Source organism: Ovis aries, chromosome 25 (genome assembly GCF_016772045.2).
Source record: "Ovis aries strain OAR_USU_Benz2616 breed Rambouillet chromosome 25, ARS-UI_Ramb_v3.0, whole genome shotgun sequence".
NCBI lineage: Eukaryota > Metazoa > Chordata > Mammalia > Artiodactyla > Bovidae > Ovis > Ovis aries.
The window spans coordinates 8,123,092-8,139,781 of record NC_056078.1 but is presented as its reverse complement, the minus strand read 5'-3'; the positions used below and the strand labels follow the sequence as shown (position 1 = coordinate 8,139,781).

The 16,690-nt window shown below is 44.8% G+C and overlaps 1 protein-coding gene across 1 annotated transcript in view; it reads left to right on the top strand.

Moving 5' to 3' along the window:
• Positions 1 to 16,690, top strand: part of NID1 (nidogen 1) — a 99,376-nt gene that overhangs the window by 15,730 nt on the left and 66,956 nt on the right. The window contains exon 2 of the mRNA XM_012105605.4: positions 15,289 to 15,588. Coding sequence (XP_011960995.3) covers positions 15,289 to 15,588 — 300 coding nt within the window. The remainder of the gene's footprint in view (positions 1 to 15,288; positions 15,589 to 16,690) is intronic.

Sequence of the window (16,690 nt, the reverse complement as noted above, 5' to 3'; positions counted from 1 at the left end):
GCAATGGGGTGATACTTTGACTTTACACAGCTGTCCTCATGCCCACCAACCTTTCACTTAATGTCTTTGGCAACTATTGATACTCTGCCTAAATCAATTACTAAATTAAGGGTTGCAAAATGGTGTTCTATTTTGTCTTGCTTGTTGGCTTGTTGCCTTTGCTGTTTGGTTTCTAGCATTCTTTCAGTTAATACAGTATTAGCTGGCTTCACATGTGGAGTGAGTGAAGTGAAAGTCCTTCATCAAATGGGGTTTGGGGTTATACTGACATGGTTCATTCTGGAAAGGCAGATGAGTGCTTAATTCTTTCCTTGTGATATTTGATGTTCAAATTAAGGGGTTGATATAATCCAAATTCAGGGAGTCCTGGTACCCTAGTCAGCACAGGTGAACGTCTGATTTCTCCATCGGAGGTGTTAGAGAGGCAGGCTTCTCCCCAGAGACTGCCGGTTTGGACAAGGTCCTTCTCTTCCCTTCCCTGATCACCTGCTGTTCTGGAATGCTGAAGGACACTTCTACCTCTTCCGTGATAGACACATCAGAAGTTAAAATTTAAAGACTCTCAACCACTTTTCAATGTCTCAGTAGTAATTCCCTGCAGAAGAAATGGCCAACTGATCCAGAGCCTCTCATTAGGCATTAGCTGGATTAAGTTTAAAACATTGACTCATCTTTTAACTATTACCCTAGGTTGCCCCTTGTTTTTAATCTGCTAATCCTTTTGTTTCTGTCTCTAATTCAAGCCAGAGTCATTGCCCTGGCTCAGTGGGGTTAAGAGAAAACATTTGCAATTGACTCAAGAGTTTTGTTCTGGCACTTTTGTTGTAACCATGTGTTCTGGGAAACAAACTCACTCAGAAGGACAATGCAGATAGTGGAGTGCAGTTTATTACACCAGCGGGCCCAAGGCAGAGTCTCCTCTTAGCCAAGGACCCCGACCAGTCTTTCTGAAAACCTTATATACCCTAAGTGTACGTGCCCAAACCCACCTCCCCAAATTCCCTGAAACTAGTCTGAGCAAAGGAAAAGAAAGATACAATCAAAGTTGGCCTGTGATTCATATGCCTTAAGCCTAAGCAGTTAACAGTGGACAATTATCAATAGGCCTGTGGTCATACCCCAATAAGCATAATAGAATGTATGATTCTATTCGGTTACACAGATAATCAGGGTATTCTTTTAGGCAACAGAGAGTCTAGGTACGAGCCCTGGGGCTCTTCCATTCAGGGGGCTGGCTTTTCCAGTTGGTATGTCGTTTCCATAGATACTGGGCATATAGCTCAAAGTCCACAGTCCGGCTCAAGATAGAGTCCTGCTTTCAAGATGGAGCCATTCCGTCTGTTTCCTCCTTCATTCCCCCCTCTTGATGCTCTTAACTCATAATATGAGCATCACTCATAGGGATATATTGCGCCCTGACTCTCCGACCTCCAGTTTGGGAGAACGCCATCAACTTTTGGGTTACAAAGTTCATAATACACTGTAAAATAAAGGGTCCACAAAGCAGAACTATCAAGGCAACTATGACAATGGTAAATATAGTTTTCCACCAATCACCCTTCACCCAGATAGGACCGAAATCCAAAAAGAAAGATTATCATCAGACATAACTTTTACCTGACCTTTCATGTCATCTGCTGCTGCTAAGTCACTTCAGTCGTGTCTGACTCATATCATCTAGGGTGGCTGATATATAGCCGGATAAATCAGGAATATATACACAACATTCAACATTGATTATAGCACAGGTCCCTCTTTGTACTGAAACTATGGTTAGTCTCAAGATGATACCAGCAAGTCCTTGTCGCAGCAGTTGATTGTAGAGCTTCACCTCTTGTTCTTCTGACCTTGGTTTCACAGGGGTCAGTGGGGTCCTTTTGTGTAGTCCGCTCGGTGTCCTCCAGGTCTGCGTGGTATGCTCTCTTCACCCTCACGTGGAGGATCCAGGGAGTGACACCTGCAACTTTAACTTCAGTAGGGCTGGTTAGAACAACAGTATATGGACCCTTCCAATGTGGGGCCAAGGAGTCATGTTTCCAGTCCTTGACCATACCTGATACCCGGGCACAAATTTGTGACTCTGTTCCCCAAGGGGGAATGGCGCCCTTTCTTGTACAAACTTAGTTACCTGGTTTATTACCGTACCCAGTTGTTCCATCTGCTGTGAAATCTCATCTCCCCTTACCTGAGGCAAATTTGTTGACACCTGTTTTATTATGGGAGGAGGCCTCCCATACACAGTTTTGTATGGAGAAGAGCCTTGGGACTGTGGGGTCATCCTGAGTCTTGAGCAGAGCCGTCGGAAACAAGTCCACCCAGGAACAGTTTCTAAGATCCACTTGGAGAGTGTCTCTTTAAGTGTTCAGTTGGTTCCTTCCACCATCCCAGAACTCTGGGGCCTATATGCTGTACATAATTTATGCTTGATATTTAAAGTTTTGCTTACTTGTTATACTAAATCAGTTCCGAAAGCTGGGCCATTGTTTGATCCAATGCTGGTAGGAAATCCAAATCTGGAAACTATCTCCCTAAGCAGGCACCAGGCTACTTTTGATGTTCTTTCAGTCGGCGTAGGAAAAGCTTCTACCCATCCCGAGAACGTACATATTATGACCAGCAGGTAATGGTAGTGTTGATGAGGTTTCATTTCAGTGAAGTCCACATCCAGATGTTCAAAGGGCAGCGAGCCTTTCACCTGAATCCCTGGAGGTTTCTGTCTGTGCCGAGAGGCAGCCTTGACCTGTGAGCAGGCAGTGCAGTTCTGAGATTTTGTCCTGCATAGGGAAGAGAGGCGCGGAACCAAGAAATATTTTCAGATTAGCTCTTTCAGTTTATCATGGCCTAGATGGGTTGCTTGGTGCATTTGGCTTACCAGAGTGGGTGCCAGCTCCTCCAGTACCAATAATTTGCCACTTGGCAATTTTTACCATCGCTTTTCAGTCTTGATGGCCCCTTCTGCTTTGGCTGGTTGGTTTTGGGCTTCAGTGTATTTTGGAGAGTCTAACGTTAGCTCAGGTAGCTCCGCCAATATGAGAGCTTTAATAGGGGCTTCACTTGTCACCCCCAAGCCCTCAGCTGCTTGTTTAGCAGTCTTATCTGCCAGTCTGTTCCCTGAGCCTGGGGGGTATCCTCTTTGTGACGTCTTCAGCAGTGTATGACTGCAACCCTTTGTGGTTTCCAGGCAGCATCTGCTAAGTCGCTTCAGTCGTGTCCGACTCTGTGTGGCCCCATAGATGGCAGCCCACCAGGCTCTCCCGTCCCTGGGATTTTCCAGGCAAGAATACTGGAGTGGGTTGCCATTTCCTTCTCCAATGCATGGAAGTGAAAAGTGAAAGTGAAGTCACTCAGTTATGTCTGACTCTTAGCGACCCCATGGACTGCAGCCTTTCAGGCTCCTCTGTCCATGGGATTTTCCAGGCAAGAGTACTGGAGTGGGGTGCCATTGCCTTCTCCAGGCAGCATCTAATAGGGTCTTAATTTCTTCCTTATTTATCTTTTCTTTATTATCTTTTTCACTAGCTGTCAAAGGCCCTGTAGCGTGGCAAAAGTATACCTGGAATCTGTGTCAATGTTTGTCTTCTTACCTTTTGACAGCTGGAGGGTGTGGGTTAGAGCATATAGTTTGGCCTGTAGAGTGGACCAGTATGATGGCAGAGAGCTAGCCTCAACGATGGTTTCTTCCATGACTACTGCATATCCCAACAGTCTACTGAACAGACTGCTTCCACTATTTTTAAGTTCATGGTGTTTTCTGGTGGCCATCCTACTCCCACAGGGGGCCATTCAACCTCACAGAGTATGTGGAGGTGGTTAGGCCTCATCTTAACCCCATAGTCTCCTCCTAATCCCTTCTTTAAATTTTTAATCATGCACTCCAATACAGTTGCCTTAGATTCACTTCCCCCCATCTTGCTTACCTTCTCGGACCTTCTACTTTTCCTTTTCGTTCTGTCTACGAAGTTCTCAGTACCCTATGTACTTCTGATATTTCCACTCAGTGACACTTAAATTGCCATTCTGCCTCCTTCCTAATTGGGGTGAGAAGAGCCTTACCTGCCAGATCCCAGAGGGAGAAGGGGGATCGGTGTGTCTTCACCTGCTGGTCAGCACAGCCGAACCAGAACACCACGTGATCCAAGACTGTGTCTCCCTTAACTTTAAAAGTCCATTCTGCCTTGGTGGGCTTGATCAGGTGCGGATGAAAATACAGATGGGTTAAATATCCCACGTCCCAGGCCATCTCTGGAAAAGCCAATTTGTACTCACTTTGACTTCCCTGGTGGCTCAGACAGTAAAGCGTCTGTCTACAATGCGGGAAACCCAGGTTCGATCCCTGGGTTGGGAAGATCCACTGGAGAAGGAAATGGCAATCCACTCCAGTACAGTTACCTGGAAAATCCCATGGACAGAGGAGCCTGATAGGCTACAGTCCATGGGGTCGCAAAGAGTCGGACACAACTGAGCAACTTCATTCATTCATTCATTCATTCATTCATGTATCCCCCTCCTTCCAGCCTGACAATTCTGAGGGGGTCAAGAATTTTATAGAAGATGGGACACCTCCTTGGGGAGAGCAGAATACGAACACACAAAAACCAAGTTTCTTCTCCTAAAAATCCCCTGCCAATTGCTTGGTAATAATTGTCCCCGAGATGGCATGGACACCATCTCCTAAATGACTTTTACAAATTTCCTTCCTAAGCCTTAACACGCTCGTCAACCTGTGTACCAAGCAATCGTTGCCACCTGCCAAATCCAGGCTCCTGTGGGTCCCTGCTCCTTCTAGTCCCTCCCAGGGGGGTGATCAGGCCCCCTCTTCCACCCTGCCGGGTGGGTTCCTCCTCACCTGAGCGCTCAGTTCCCCTGCTGCTGTCCACTACTTGCTAACGTGAAAGGTCTGGGCATTGAGAAGCAGAATCCTTCCAGATGGGCGAGGCGCCTTCCCCCTCTAGAAGATTCGAGCCGAAGGGCCTCGGAGTAGTCCCAAATCAGACTTGTCTCCTCAAAGTGAGGAGTTTCCCGGCCCATGCACCAAATGTTGTAGCCACGTGTTCTGGGAAACAAACTCACTCAGAAGGACAGTGCAGATAGCGGAGTATAGTTTATTACACCGGCGGGCCCAAGGCAGAGTCTCCTCTTAGCCAAGGACCCTGACCAGTCTTTCTGAAAACGTTATATACCCTAAGTGCATGTGCCCAAACTCACCTCCCCAAATTCCCCGGAACTAGTCTGAACAAAGGAAAAGAAAGATACAATCAAAGTTAACCTGTGATTCATATGCCTTAAGCCTAGGTAGTTAACAGTGGACAATTATCAATAGGCCTGTGGTCATACCCCAATAAGCATAATAGAATTTATGATTCTATTCGGTTACACAGATAATCAGGGTATTCTTTTAGGCAACAGAGAGTCTAGGTACGAGCCCTGGGGCTCTTCCATTCAGGGGGCCTGGTTTTCCGTTGGTGTGTCATTTCAGTAAATACTGGGCATATGGTTCAAAGGCCACAGTCCGGCCCAAGATGAGAGTCCTGCTTTCAAGATGGAGCCTGTTCTGTTTCCTCCTTCACTTTTAGCGTATGATCTTAGGCAAGTCTTATAAACGGAAATTCATTTTTTTCTCAAATGAAGGATGAATATGATACTGAATCTGCCTGCCAATGCAGTGAGACACAAGAGAGGCACATTTGATCCCTGGGTCAGGAAGATCCCCTGGAGTAGGAAATGACAACGCACTCTGGTATTCTTGCTGGGAAAATTCCATGGACAGAGGAGCCTGCCAGGCTACAGTCCATGCAGCCACAAAGAGTTGGACACGACTGAGCAACCGAGCACTTACTAGATTCACTGTGATAGCTGGAGTGAAAATGCTTCGTAAACTGTCAAATACCACAAAAGTGGGTCAGGGGTTTCCTGGTGGTCCAGCGGCTAAGACTCCACGTTCCCAGCGCAGGGGGCCTGGGTTCAATCCCTGGTAAGGGAACTCGATCCCACATGCTGCAGCCAAATTAAAAAAAAAAAAAATGTGGGTCCGGCCCCAGGCCCCGCTTTGGGCTCTAAGCTGGAATCAGTCAGTCTCCACCACCTTGACTGTTACTGGTTCAGGCTATTTCAGGGGCTTCTTTCTCAAGGTTTTGTTTTCTTAGGCCTTTTTGTTTTCCAGCTTTTCCTAGCTGCCCGGCCTCTAAGCATGAAGCCACCCCATGAAGCTTTGCAACTTCCAGGACTTTTGCTCCCAATTTCTCTAAACTACATGGCTGAATATAACAGAAAGAGCGCAGGTCATGGACCCGACCAGGTGTGGGTTCAAATCTTGGTCCCGTCTCTTGCGGACCGTGTGACTGGAAGCTAAATTAAGTCTTGTCATTTCTTTATCTGTTTCATATACCTGAAAAGCCGGGTGGTGGTATTAAACTTTTTAAGAATGGGAACAGCTTTAGTAAAAGGCCTCAAACTTAGTAGGAAGCATTTGCTGCCTTTTCCTTCTTGGCCCCAAATTACTTTCCCTTAGGTTCCTGCTTCCTCCCACCTTTGGAGTTTGCTTTTGCAACTCCTACCAATTTCATTGTCTTCCCAGTACAGCTATTTGCATTTCTGAAAGGGTCCCATTTGTTTCTTATTTGTGCCTACCTCAAGTATTCTTAACCACGTCTGTTCTAAAGAAGGTTTTCCCCTCAGTGTTGCAGGCTGCTTTCTGCCCTGAGGTTCTGCTACGAGGCTCACTGAAGCCAGAAAATGGATGTTATTTCACTGCCTCAGTGTGCACTTAAATGTGAGAAATCTAACACATAATTTTAACGTTTGGAGTATCTGCCTTTGGCTTTCTCCTGGGCGTCATGTGTCTCTAGGTTCACTTTAAAGATGCATGGAGATTGGAAGTGCTTTTTAAAATAGGGACCGCTCCTCCATTGCGAGTTTGTGCTCTGTCCCACATCTTCTCACTGTCAACAGAGTTGAAAGGATTGTAAGTGGATCCAGCTGTTAGCTGTGTGGGGCTTGCGTTTTCACCAGAGGCATTTTGTGATGTAATTGATGGTGCAGCTGGATGAAGAGCCTGGTGTTTGGTGTGTTCCTTGGGGTGAATGAATAGGTGTGTTCTGTACAGGGGTGTTAAGTTGTGCTAGTAAAACGTTAGGCTGAACATTACCTTTGCTGAAGGAACTTCTTTTTTCGCAGTGTAAACTGTCAGCAGGATTCAGGGAGGTATTTACATTGGTCAATGTGCTGTATGTGGCTGTTTTTCAATAAAGAAGCAAGGTATTATTTACTCTACCAAAAACCTCAGCTAGGCAGTATTTGGTGAGAGTTACCCTAAGACAATAATATTATTGCAGTGCACTGGTTAGGACTCCGAACTTCCACTGCAAGGGACACAGGTTCAGTCTCTGGTCAGGGAACTAAGATTTCACAAGCCACATGGCACAGCACCGCCCCCCCACCCCGCCCCCAAATTCACAAGAGTTTTGCCATGTAACAGTCGCCAAGTCCAAGCTCATACTGCTTACCTCTTGACAAGCCAATAAATGAGAGAGTGGTTGGGGCAAGGAATAGTGGCTTTTTCAGAAAGTAAGCAGACCAAGGAGATGGTGGACTTGTGTCCCCAAAAACCATCTTTCCCGAGTTACGAGTCAGGTTGTTTTTTATACCAAACAGGAAGGGTTGTTGGTTGCTGCAAACTTTTTGGTATGAGAATCTTTTGTTCTTACAACAGTCCCCCATGTAGGTTTGGTGACAATGTCCCTATAAACTTCCAGCAAGACAAATGTTATTCTCTGTTCTGCAACTTTTTATCTGTAGTGAATGGAAAGTGTTATACCTTTAAAGGCCAGAGCCTTGAAAATGCCTGTATATTTCAGACCCTAGGCAATATTCCTGTAGCAAAAGCAATAGGATACAAAGGGTAAAGGAAAAGAAAGACCCAATATGGAGTCAGGTTTGCTCTTCCCTATTACATAATCTAGAGCAAGGAATGTGCTGGTGCCATTGCAACTCCGGGAACCTGAATCAGGATTCCATGATGCTAATTTGCAGACTGTTAAAAGATAAACTGAGGCATATATTTTAAAAATTAAGAGTTTATTTGAGCAAAAATTGTTTTGAATTGGACAGCATCCAATCCAGCAAATAGAAAGGAGCTCTGAGGAGCTGTATGAAATGAAAGACTTTATTAGGCAGAAGGGAGTGAGAAGAGGAAAGTTATCTGGCAAAATAAAAATGTAGGTTGTATTATTGCAAGTTTATTTTTCTTTAAGGTAGCAGGGGTCTACCTAGCAGGTTACCTCAATACTGCTAATCAGATGGTTCCTGCATGTAGTGGAAACTATAATTAAGCCTCGATTTGGTGATGCAGGGCTTAGCATAAGTGACTCCATTTTGGGCATGTTGTCTTTTTCTTTGTTTTTTCCTTTTTTTGTTATTGTTGTTCCTTTTTTTTTTTTCCTTCCTGTTGTTTTTTAACTAAAGAGAGAGAGAGGTGCAGATGTACAGGAGCTGGTGGTAAACCCTACCTGGAGAGGGCAGGAGGGCTTCAGAGGGAGAAATGGGACTTTGCCAAGGATGAAAGCTGAGCAAGGATCTTTGAGGCCAGGGGAACCATAGATGCAAAAACTTCTATGCAGTTAAGTAGGTGAAACACCATGGTGAGTTTGGAGAAGTGTAAGCAATTAAACACATTTTTCTAGCACATGTATTTCTACCTTAGCCTTCTCCTTACCACCCGTTTCTCCTCAACCCTCTCTGCCCCTGCTCTGCCGTCCTGCCCCTCTAGGTTGTCGCAGAGCACCAGGCTGGGCTCCCTGTGTTATATAGCAGCTTCCCACTAGTCATCTGTTTTACAGATGGTAGTGTATATATGTCAATAGCACTTTCTCAATTTGTCGCATCCTCTACATCCCCTGCTGCGTCCACAAGTCCATTCTCTACGTCTGTGTCTGCATTCCTTCCCTGCAGATAGGTTCATCAGTATCATTTTTCTGGATTCCATATATATGCATCAATATACAGTATTTGCTTTTCTCTTTCTGTCTTACTTCATTCTGTATTAATAGGCTATAGGTTCACACACTTCACTACAACTTACTCAAATTTGTTCTTTTTTATGGCCGAGTAATATTCCTTTGTATATATGTAAAATAACTTCTTATCCATTCATCTGTTGAAGGACATTTAGGTTGCTTTCATGTCCTGGCTATCGTAAATAGTGTTGCAATGAATATTGAGGTGCTGCTGCTGCTGCTAAGTTGCTTCAGTCATGTCCGACTCTGAAACCCCATGGACTGTAGCCCACCAGACTTCTCTGTCCATGGGATTCTCCAGGCAAGAATACTGTAGTGGGTTGCCATCTCCTTCTCCAGAGGATTTTCCCAACCCAGGGACCAAACCCGATTCTCCATGTCTCTCCTGTATTGGCAGGCAGGTTCTTTACCACTAGTGGCACCTGGGAAGCCTGAATGTCCACAAGGGGTACGTGTCTTTTAGAACTGTGGTTTTCTCAGGGTGTGTGGCCAGGAGTGGGATTGCTGGGTCATATGGTAGCTTTATTCCTAGTTTTTTGAAGAATCTCCATTCTGTTCTCCATAGCAGCTGTATCAATTTCCATTCCCACCAACAGTGCAAGAAGGTTTCCTTTTCTCCACATCCTCTCCAGCATTTATAGCTTGTAGATTTTTTGATGATAGCCATTCAAGACTGGTGTGAGGTGGTACCTCATTGTAGTTTTGATTTGCGTTTCTCTAATAATGAGTGGTATTGAGCATCTTTTCATATGTGTATTGGCCATCTGTGTGTCTTCTTTGGAGAAGTATCTACTTAGGTCTTCTGCCCATTTTTTTTAAATTGGATTGCTCGTTTTTCTAATATTGAATTGCATGAGCTGCTTATATATTTGGGCAATTAATCCTTTGTTGATTGTTTCATTTGCAGTTATTTTCTCCTGTTCTAAGGGTTGTCTTTTCATCTTGTTTATAGTTTCCTTTGCTGTGCAAAAGCTTGTAAATTTAATTATATCCCATTTGTTTATTTTTGTTTTTATTTCCATTGAGCTAGGAGATGGATCAAAGAGGGTCTTGCTTTGATTTATGTCAGAGTGTTCTACCTATGTTTTCCTCTAAGAGTTTTATAAGTTTCTGGTCTTACATTTAAGTTTTTAATCCATTTTGAATTCATATGTGTGTATGGTGTTTGGAAGTGTTCTAATTCTTTCTTTTACATGTAGCTGTCCAGTTGTCCCAGCACCGCTTATTGAAGAGGCTGTCTTTTCTCCATCGTATATTCTTTCCTCCTTTGCCAAAGATAAGGTACCCATTGGTGCATGGTTTATCTCTAGGCTTTCTATTTTGTTCCATTGGCCGATTTCTGTTTTTTTTTGTGTGTGTGTGCCAGTACCATACTCTCTTGATGACTGTGACTTTGTAGTATAGTCTGAAGTCAAGGAGATTGATTCCACTAGTTCCATTTTTCTTTGTCAAGATCGCTTTGGCTACTCAGGGTTTTTTGTGTTTCCATACAAATTGCGAAATATTTTGGCCTAGTTCTTTTGAAAAATACCTAGGAATAAACCTACCTAAAGGGATTAAAGACCTGTATGCAGAAAATTATGACACTGATGAAAGAAATGAAAGATGGCACAAACAGATGGAGAGATATACCATGTTCTTAGAAGAATCAGTACTGTGAAAATGACTGTATTACCCAAAGAAATCTCAGAAGGTGTTATTTCAGTGGAGCCCTGGAAGATGTGAGAAACAGCCCATTATATGGATGCAAGAGGTGAGGAAGAGGGTGCTGGTGGTCTCAGGGATGGAGAAAGTGCTGTATACTTCAGAGACAGGACACACAGAACATGGGATGAGAAAGAGGAAGGAATCAAACCAGGTTTCCCAGCTTAAGCAGCTGGGTCAATCAGTGTCTGTTATGGGCACAGCCCTGGGCAGCTGGACAGGGGGACTGCATGACTTTCTGTGGTCTGCAGTCTCGTCCCCTTGGAGATGCTGTTACGCACCTGGTTCTTGGACTCTTTAATCAATAGAAATTGATAAGAAGCCAGACAAGAAACTCAGGCAAGGCTCTACGGGGACTCACGCTGTGGCACGAGGGAGCAAAAGCAAGAAACAGGTGCCCTTGCTCGCTCTCCTAGAGAGAAGTGAGCTGGTCCCCTAAACGGGGTGAGGGGAGGGGAAGGGGAAGGGGACCAAAGGGGAGGCCTGTGTGGTCTGCCCGCCCCCTTGGTGGTGCTGTGCGCAGGGATCATGTGCAGTTACCTGCCTTTGCTCCAGGATCCTCAGGAGTGGCCCTTAGTTTGTGGCCTTTCAGAATGTGTCTCAACTGCCCATGCATGTGGTTATCGTTAGTACTTTATAGTTTCTTTGTATTCTGTTGCTGGGGGAGGCATTTGTCCAGGTCCAAGTGCAGGCGCCCAAATAGAGGGTCCCAGGTCCCAGCCTGTCTCAGTTGTACTCAGTCTCTCCCCCTGGTCCACTAGGGGCCTTTTAGGCTCTTCTTTCTGTGTGCCGGCCCTGCTACTGAATTGCTCAACTTCAAAAAGATTGAGAAAAGGAAACAGTCCAGTAGGAGCATTACAAGCCGGATGGATTTGTGAGATGAGACTGGCACCCAAATGTACGAGAACGTTGTTCATCAGCTCTGCCATTAACTGCTACATCTGGAGAAAACAAAAACAAAATCAAAAGTGTTTACTGAGACGTTTAAGAATCAAAACTTCAGGATGTTCTGTATATGACATCTTTTTTTCATTATCACAGAGAAGTGAGTTGAATGTGCCATAAAACTGGCTGAAAAGTAATTTTCCTAATAGTGCTAATATTAATGAGGGTTATCTGGTCTTTGTCCAAAGTATTTGCAGGCAGGGATTCATACTTGTCTAAAACCTCAATTCCTAAAGCATTTCTTATGAAAATAGGAACATTCCTGTGCCCAGATTCTCAATAATAAAAGACACCGGGAGCGTTTTCAAAACTGTTGGCCTGATTTAAATTTCACTGGAAAACAGCTTTTTAAAACCAAGTTGTCTGTATGTGGCCTCCGTGTGATCACTTCTCACTGGCAGCTGGTAACTGCCAACTTCTGGTGGCTTGAGAAAGTGAGCTGTTTCCCACGCTCCCACACGGCAACCCAATCAGGATGTTTGTGCTGGGAGATGTTTGGATGGGGTTGGGGCGAAAAGGGCGAGAGACCAGCTGGACGAGGCTCCTTCCCCAACTGCCTTCTCTACAGCCTGTCCATGCTTTCCAGAAAACCATTGCTGGTGCCAGGTGGTGATGGAAATTATGTCACCTGAACACTTAACAGCCCGTGAACTTTGGTAAAATGGGAGGGTTTTTCTAAGTCTCCAGTGACTCCCAAACCTGTTGCTCTTCTCCCTTCCCGGGGCCCAGATTGGCTCCATCAACGCTGAACCTTTTTACCTGGTTCTTGGCATGTTGTAGGGTTTCTTGTCTGCCCCTGCCCCCTCCTGTAGGAATGAGGTCTGAAGTGACTGAATGATGAGGCCATGGGAAGAGGAGGGAGGGAAGGAAGTCACCTGGAAAACTCACAGGACTTCTAATCAACTGAGCAGCTGCAACTCCCTTCCACGCATTCCCGTTCTTCCAGTCTGTAGTTTCTTGAAGTGCAAACTAGGGTGCCATATGCAAAGTCACTCCCATTGCAGTCAGGATTTTTAAAAAAATTCATGGACTCCAGAAGTAAAAAGACCACTTGTGTGGTGTTCTTTGCCCCCAGTGGACTGTGTATTAAGAAGGATATGTGTATGTTAATCACTCAGTCATGTCCGACTCTTTGTGATCCCTTGAACTGTAGCCTACCAGGTTCCTCTGTCCTTGGAATTCTCCAGGCAAGAATACTGGAGTGGGTTGCCATTTTCTTCTCCAGGGGATCTTCCCGACCGTGGATCTCCTACACTGTGGGCAGATTCTTTACCACTGAGTCACCAGGGAAGCCCTGGAAGGATATAGGAGAGACTCAAAGCCTCATCCTAAGCCCGGTTTTGCAAGGAGGCTCAAGCATGCCCACCCCCAGGGGTCTGTGGTCCCTTCCCCATTTTCCCAGGGAATGTGGATTTTACTTGGGTAAGAACGCAGCAATATTTTCATAGGCTTTAGACTGGTTTCAGGAAATGTTAACTGGACTTCCCTGGTGGTCCAGTGGTTAAGAATCTGCCTGCCAGTGCAGGAGACGTGGGTTTGATCCCTGGTCCTGGAGGACCCCACATGCCACGGGGCAACTGAGCCTGTGTGCCACAGCTACTGAGCCTCAACTCTAGAGCCCCATGCTCTGCAACAAGAAAGGCCGCCACAGTGAGGAACCCAGCATTGCAACCAGAAAGTAGCCTTGCTTGCCACAACTAGAGAAAGCCCTCGTGCAGCAACGAAGATCCGGTGCAGATAAAAAAGAAAAAACACGATAACTGATTTCAAGAAGTGGTAACTGATAACTGGTTTCAAGAAGGCTGAATTAAGTGATTAAGTGAACACAGTGAACTAAGTGAATTAAGTGAACATAGTGATTAAGAAGGGTCGATTTGGAGTTGGTCTCCCTGGGTTCAAATCCTGGTGCTGCCACTTATTGGTAACTTTGGACAAATTGATTCACTTATTAATACCTTATTTTCCACTTCAGAAAAATGTGGATAATAGCAACAGCTATTCTTGGGTCCTTCCTCCATGACAAATAGCGAAAGTTCTATTTGACAACTTCATTGGCAAAAGACAGGTTTAATTGAGGTTTGATTCATTATCATACTCATTTTTCTTATTTTAGAAGAAATTCAAATGCAAACATCTTTGGGACCCCAGACACTGTGCCTGCTATCTACCTGGCAGGGCTGTTAAAAACACTCTCAGCTGAGAGTAGCACCTTATTGCTTTTCTTGGCACCTTTTGATAACTGGTGAGGTTGAAATGGAACATGTTCCTCTTATTGGTCTTCCTTCTTGAAAACTGTTTGAAATACCCTTTGGCCTGCTTCCCATTGGAATCTTGATGTTCTTTTATTTACATATAAACTTTGTTTCCTGATCATGCACATAATACATATATCTTGAAAAATTTGGGGAAAAAGCAAATTTATTAGAATAAAAATGACCCTCAGAATTTTAAAAAATAGTAATAGCTATTCTTATGGGGTTCTTTTGAGGATTCACTATTAATAAGAGGTCTGGAACATGGTAAACATCCAGTAAAGTTAGCTGTTGATGCAGGTCATTAATCTGTTCAAAGTAATGACAGCCTCGTGGCCCATTCACATTTACTTCTCGACTCTCATTTGCTTATTGTCCCATCATCTGTTTGTGTTAGTCCTCCACATCCTCCTGGATTGTGGGTGCCTTGAAAGCAGAGTCTGGGTTGTGCCCATTTGTGGACCCACAGCTCTAGCTCAGCCCTGGTTTGTCATGATTAGTTCATCCATTGAGTAAATTAAGGCAGGCTTTGATGATGACTTATGTTTGAATGGTGCTTTTTGTGCCACAAAGCACACACATAGGAAGCCTAAGACTCGAAGTTTAGGACCCTTGCCCAAGTCATATGCCAGAGTCACGTCCTGTGAGTCTTTTTTAATGTATTTGTTTAGCTGGGTCAGGTCTTAGTTGCAGCTCCTGGGCTCTCCAGTTGCTGTGTTAGGGCTGAGCTGCTCTAAGGCATGTGGGATCTTAGTTCCCCAACTGAATCAAGCCTGTGTCACCTGCACTGCAAGGCAGATTCTTAACCACTGGATTATGAACCCCAGGTCTATGATTCTTGCCCTTGCTCCTTCCAGTAGGCTGTCCTCTCTAGGAAGAGAATGCTGAGTTTTATAATTCAGATCATGGCTTTTGCTGATTCTGTTGTATCTGAATCTCACGTAGGTGAAATTATATAGCATGTATTACGGTTGTGTCTGGATTCTTTTGCTCAGCTTAATACGTGTGAGATTCACTCATGTTGTTTTATGTATTTTTAAAAATCACTGTATAATATTCCACTGTATGCTAAGACCAGAATTTATTTTCCTGTTCTCTTGTTGATGGGTTTGTGGGTGGTTCCCAATGGGTTTGGTTGGGCTTCCCAGGTGGCTCAATGGTAAAAAAATCCCTCTGCCAATGCAGGAGATGTGGTTCAATCCCTGGGTCAGGAAATGGCAACCTGCTCCAGTATTCTTGCCTGGAGAACCCCATGGACAGAGGAGCCTGGTGGGCTATAGTCCCATAGGGTCATAAAGAGTTGGACATGACTGAGCATGTACAAAATTTGGTTCTAAGTCTCTGCACTCCTTTTAACGATGCTTGGTTTTTTACAGGTCACCACAAATGGCATCATTGCCATGAGTGAACCCCCAGCCAAAGAAACCCACCCTGGGCCCTTCCCACCAACCTTTGGAGCAGTCGCCCCTTTCCTGGCGGACTTGGACACAACAGATGGCCTGGGGAAAGTCTACTATCGGGAAGACTTGTCTCCCTCCGTCACTCAGCTGGCAGCGGAGTGTGTCCAGAGAGGGTTCCCAGAAGTCTCTTTCAAGCCCAGCAGCGCAGTGGTTGTCACTTGGGAATCCGTGGCTCCCTACCAAGGGCCTAGCAAGGACCCCACCCTGGAAGGCAAGGTAAGCACCCGTCCAGGCACAGGGGCAAATAGTCTAATGCGTTGGCTTTGCACACTTTGGTCTTCTGGTTTGTGCTACTCTCATGTACACCACATCCATGTGATTGGTAAAGATAGGACATCCACAGCAAAATCTAATAAGCTATTTATTGCAGGTCTAAAATGTCCAAAATCCTATCTGCAGGCTACCTAAATCTGTGTTGTAATGATGATCAGATGTAAAGAAAGCCAAGATCCCTGAGATAACTAGCCACATGGCAAGAACAGAGTTGATAAATTATAGCCCTAGATAGAGAATTTATTACAAGTTTATGAATATGCAGTGATAAATTAAAATAATAAAGCAGTCCCAAGGGATGTGAAGAACTAAAGATAAGACCCATGTTCTAGTTGGGGGGACAACCCCCCCACCATCTATTTGTACCATGTGAATGGTTTAGGACACAGGTTTCTTCATAAGCAGGGCTGCTGTTTCTTTAGATTCAGTGGTTGGGAAAGATGTTAGGGTATGTAGAGCTTGGACCTGCACTTAGAAGGGGAATATTTGAGCAGGTCAAGAAGCCCATCTCTAGTTCTGAAGTGAGACTTTAGGACATGCTTCAGCTTCTCCTTGGAAAAATAATTTCACTCCACCATTATTTAAGTTTTGTAGCATGACAGGGTAGAGTACAACTTGAAAGGTCCAAAAGCATCTTTAAACGGAGGAAATGGTCCAGGCTGGTGGTTCCCAAAGTGTGTACCCCAGAATACTGGTCCTACAGACAGTCCTTGAGGAAAAAGACTCCTTGGGCCAAATAAGTTTGGGAAATGCTGAAACTATAGGTTCCTCTTGGTGTCTCACTCTGGAAAGCCCTATGGTACAGACACCTGCTTAACTTAGTTTAATTTAGTCATCCCTAAACCTGGCTGTACCATTTTCCCTCCCAAATAGGACACATTGCATCCCATAGAGCACACTTTGGAGAAATCTGACATGTTTTGCTTTGCCACCTGTACCTGCCTGAGTGGCATGCTTGAAAACTGTTTAAAACCTTCAGTTTCTTGGGACTTCCCTGGTGGTCTAGTGGTTAAGACATGCGTCCATGACAGGGGCCTGGGTTCCT